The sequence below is a fragment of the Aegilops tauschii genome, chromosome 4 (genome assembly GCF_002575655.3).
Source record: "Aegilops tauschii subsp. strangulata cultivar AL8/78 chromosome 4, Aet v6.0, whole genome shotgun sequence".
NCBI classification, from domain to species: domain Eukaryota; kingdom Viridiplantae; phylum Streptophyta; class Magnoliopsida; order Poales; family Poaceae; genus Aegilops; species Aegilops tauschii.
Genome location: NC_053038.3, coordinates 266,585,628 through 266,590,553, shown reverse-complemented (window position 1 = coordinate 266,590,553; position 4,926 = coordinate 266,585,628). Strand labels below are relative to the sequence as shown.

Sequence of the window (4,926 nt, the reverse complement as noted above, 5' to 3'; positions counted from 1 at the left end):
GGAGGCACGAAAATAGAACCAAGACCAATAATTTCATCTTTACTAGGCAATTCTTTATCATGGGGTTGTCTATGAAATTTAGCAAAATTAAAATCACGAGACATATCCCCTAAACCAATAGTAACGATATCCTTTTCGCAGTCTATCCTAGCATTAACAGTATTCAAGAAGGGTCTACCAAATATAATGGGACAAAAGTCATCTTGTGGGGAACCAAGAACAAGAAAATCAGTAGGATATTTAACTTTACCACACAAGACTTCAACATCTCTAACAATCCCAACTGGTGAAATAGTATCTCTATTGGCAAGCTTAATTGTAACATCAATATCTTCTATCTCAGCAGGTGCAATATCATGCATAATTTCTTCATATAAGGAATGAGGTATTGCACTCGCACTAGCACCCATATCACATAAGCCATGATAGCAATGATATCCTATTTTAATAGAAACAACAGGCATGCCTACAACAGTTCTATGTTTATTTTTAGTATCGGGTCTAGCAATTCTAGCAGCTTCATTATAGAAGTAAATAACATGACCATCAATACTATCGACCAAGAGATCTTTAACCATAGCAATACTAGGTTCAACGTTAATTTGCTCAGGGGGTGTAGGTGTTCTAGCATTACTCTTACGAACCACAGTTCAAGCTTTAGCATGATCCTTTATTCTAACAGGGGAAGGTGGTTTCTCAATATAAGCGGTAGGAACAATAGGATCAACATTGTAAGAGATAGTCTTTTCTTCAACTTTAATAGGTTCAACTACTTTTACTTCAATGGGAGGATGATATTTAAACCACTTCTCCTTAGGGAGATCAACATGAGTAGCAAATGATTCACAGAAAGAAGCTACTATCTTAGAGTCAAGTCCATATTTAGTGCTAAATTCACAAAAAGCATCGGTATCCATAAAAGATTTAACACGAAAAGCATCGGTATCCATATTTAGTGCTCCTTAACTTCGTCGAGTTCCCAATTGAATTCAATAGTCTTCATCATAAAAGAACTAGTACAAGAAGTATCGAGCATGGAGCGATTATTGAGAGAAAGCCGAGCATAAACATTTTGAATAATAATTTCTCTTGAGAGCTCATGATTGGGGCATGAATATAACATTGAATTAAGCCTCCTCAAAGCTTGAGCGATACTTTCTCCTTTGCGAGGCCAATATATATATATAATTACGATCACGATGAACCGGATGCATAGGATAAAACTTCTGATGAAATTCCAATTTCAATCGGTTGTAATTCCATGTTCCAATATCATCACATAGCCTAAACCATGTCAATGCCTTTCACTTCAAAGATAAATGGAAGACCTTCTTCTTGATAACATCCTCGGGCATACCTACAAGATAAAATAATCCACAAACTTCATCCACATAGATTAGGTGCATATCGGGATGTAATGTTGCATCTCCTGTAGCAGTTTCTCTATCATACAAGAAGGAATTTCAAAGTACACATTTTCAGTAGGTTCAGTAGGTTGAGGAGCAACTCTTTTCTCTACTGGTAGGGGTGAAGATACCCCAAACACCTTTCTCTTCATCGACGACCACTTGGAAATTATGCCTTGCCCAGTCAAATGCATCCGATCTGTTGTAGTGGTGTACGAGGTACTTTGTCCGGTTCTCAGGGCACCGTTCTGCTCTGAATGCAGTGCTGCGGTAGAGTGTTTCTTTGTAATCTGCAAAAACTGCCCTTGTATACACTTTTGATAGCTGAACTTTGAACTCAAATTGGGTTGTTGTCTTTACCTCTGACTGCATGATCAGAAAATGCAGCGTTATGAATCAGAGAAATGAAAATTTTGTTTGTTTTTGTAGTTATATTTAGTAGTTTTTGATGGACATTTTGTTTTACCTCATTTGCTACTGTCTCTACGTGCTCGCCGACTTCCTGGTCTGAATGCACTTGTCCACCTGCTGAGCAAACAGATGGAGATCACGCTTCTCTTTGACAAAGTTTTTCTTCAATATGCAGTTCATGCTCTCGCTTCTCTGCGTGGAAGTCATCCAAGCATAGAAAATCTCCTTGTAGTAAGCCGAGATCCACTCGTGCGTGTCATCCCATAGCGAATTCATTACTTCGTCGTTTTGCAAGTTGTATTTCTGGATGAGGTCCTTCCATGCCCGTTCAAATTCTAACGGCATTAGTGAGTGGTTCAGCACCGCATTGTGGTCATCCTTGAGTTTCTCGTGCGCCTTATACAGCAAGGCAAGGTGGTCTTTGTACTTCTTCATGGTGTGCCACCGACACAACTTATGTAGTGTATCTAGGAGGATAGTTTTTAATGCTGCCTTCATCGAAGAACACTGGTCTGAGAAGGCACAAATAGTGTTTTTTATTAAGTTGTTTGTGTGTAAGATAGGCGGAAGAAATATAAGTGTACCAAACAAACATAAGTATACATGTGTTTTTTGTACCTGTGAGCATGCAGATTGGCGGCTTGTTGTTCATACACCTCAGAAATGTTTTGAAAACCCACTCGAACGATGGTATCGTTTCATCTCGCACGAGGGCAACATCAAATATGGTGCTCTGTAGATGATGGTTCACTCCCACGAAGACTCCCAGCGGCATGTGGAATTTTTTTGTTTTATATGTCATGTCAAATGTAATGCAGTCTCCAAAATCTTCATAGGATCCTTTGCAGCTTGCGTTGGCCCAAAAGATGTTTCTTACACGGTTATCTGCATCAACGTCATAATCATAGAAGAACTCTGGGTTTATCTTCTGCATCTTATCGAAGAAATCCAGAAGTTTCTTGACGTCATCTTAGAACTCTTCTCTGGCCAACTTCTGTTTCCTGCATTTCAAACGCAATGCAAACTCATCTCATCAAACAGGAAATAATTACTGACATAATGCTCAAGTGATATGCTCTGTGATGTGCTTACTTGTTTACCCATTCGCGGCTAGTATGTCCCATATACTGCAGGCCACCGGACATACGCGACATCGTTGACATCATCTGAGCGTGTGTGTGGTTGTCCAGCTACATGTCTTTCACCAACTGGTCCATCAAAGGATCGTCTCTTTTGTGCGATCGCATGTGCAAAAGCATCCCTGGGCTTTCCGGCATCTTGTGATTGTGGTTGAGTTCAACCATTTCTATCAGAAATTTGCCATCCTTCCTCTTTTTGACTCTAATTTTTGCCTTGCAGTCAATCCTTTTTGATGTCATCTCACGTTTCCGGTCATAATCTGACTCAGTCTGCTTGTGCATCCCTTCTCTTGAGCAGACAATGTAGGCATTTGTCTTGTGTTTTGCCCGCTTGCGTATGCCAAACCCTGCATATCTTGCATAAGTGTTGTAAAAGTCCCATGCCTTGTCGTAGGTGGTGAACTTCATTCCAGCGGCAGGTATGTGGTTCAGCGTCATGTTTTTATCCTGCATCAAGTGCAATGCTCTATGACATAAATTGTTCTGTTCTCCTTTAAAAATGAGGAGTCCATACGAGTTTAATAAAGCATTGCAATGTTCCTAAGTTTTCATAAGAATCGACTGTATTAGATGTTAGGTCAAACCTCACAAGAAATATCAGTGTGCACTACAATGTTATCTGAATGGACTGCAGATATTATTAGTTTTTCAGGACATAAACTTATATGTGTGTAGAGTCGTTCACCCGATGGTGTTTGCAGCTTGCCGAGTTGTATTGGACATGGCGGAGTTATAGCAGATCTGTGTAATTGAGGATCTCGCGGCGGCAATAGTGAGGAGGATTTGTACCTGTCGTGGACTTTTGACCGAGGTACCCTTGGTGGTCGCATTGTTGAAGTTGATGCAGCAGTTCTACTTGGAGCTCTATTTTTCAGTGCAGCAAGTGGACGCTGAGCTCTGTTTTGTGGTGCAACAGGTAGACGTGGTGGTAATCCAGTGTTGTGACGATATCTCAGTGGATTGGTTTGAAAATTTTGGAGCGGTGGCACAGAATCATAATCATAATCATAATCATCATCTACTGCAACATCATGTTCATCATCATCATCATCATTGTCTGTTCGGACCTGATGTCGAAATGTAGTGACCTCGTGCTTATACTGTGGGTTGAGAACTGTTATTGGCTCATCTTCATCGTCATCATCTTCATCATCCCGTCGGTGAGTGCCCTCCCACACGAAGGTGACATCATCGTCATCTTCGACTACCTCTTCTTCCTGGAAAAAACCCTCTTCCGGAGAGTATTGTGAAGAATACTCGAGGAATCTCAGGGGTAACCCAGCCAGTATCTCTTTCAGAAGAAGCTTTACACTTCTGAAAGTTGTTGTTCTCAGTGTCGTCAATTATGCATGGCACTTTGTATCTGCTGAACGTCATTTCCTGCACAAAATGGCCGAGCTGCATTGTCAGGTTAACTGAACTGAATCATGCAAACAGCAATGTGTTTGAAAGGGTACTGCGAACGAATGCACGCTGACTGCATCACCCCGCAAGGTGAAATGAAGCAACTGCACTGCATCGTTGTCCGTAATGAACCTTTACAAGCGTACTGCATAACCGAGCAAGTACACTGCATTATTTTCCACGGCGAACTGTAGTAACCGCACTGCATCATTTTTGGAGGCATATTGTACTGCGTGTACTGCTTTGGCTGGAATAAGTAAACTAAGATAGTTGAGGAAGTGTAGTGCTTACCTCGTGTTGCAGTGCTTTCTTGCGTTTGAAGGAAGAAGTTCCTTTCTCGTCCGTCTACGGAACTTTTGCATTCACCTGTGCAGTCCACTTGCCCTTCAGAAGTTCATGAGCAGTCTGGATGTTGCTCAAGGTGAGTGGTGATGGAGGATTTGCTCTGAAGGTCGTTGCAGACTTAATCCAAGAAGCTGCCGTGGATGAAGGAACCTTGCGCACAATCCTCCTTGCTCAAATTGGTTTCATGTCGAGGCAGCACCAATCCACATCTCATGAAGTAC

At 41.4% G+C, this 4,926-nt stretch overlaps 1 protein-coding gene across 1 annotated transcript; it reads right to left on the bottom strand.

The window, feature by feature from the left end:
* Window positions 1-1,889: 1,889 nt before the first annotated feature.
* LOC109737862 (protein FAR1-RELATED SEQUENCE 5-like) lies at window positions 1,890-2,751 on the bottom strand. Its single transcript, XM_020296989.1, has 2 exons — window positions 2,436-2,751; window positions 1,890-2,329 (listed from the first exon to the last, which is right to left on the bottom strand). Exons 1-2 carry the CDS (start codon window positions 2,749-2,751, stop codon window positions 1,890-1,892), a joined length of 756 nt encoding a protein of 251 aa, XP_020152578.1.
* Window positions 2,752-4,926: the final 2,175 nt, after the last annotated feature.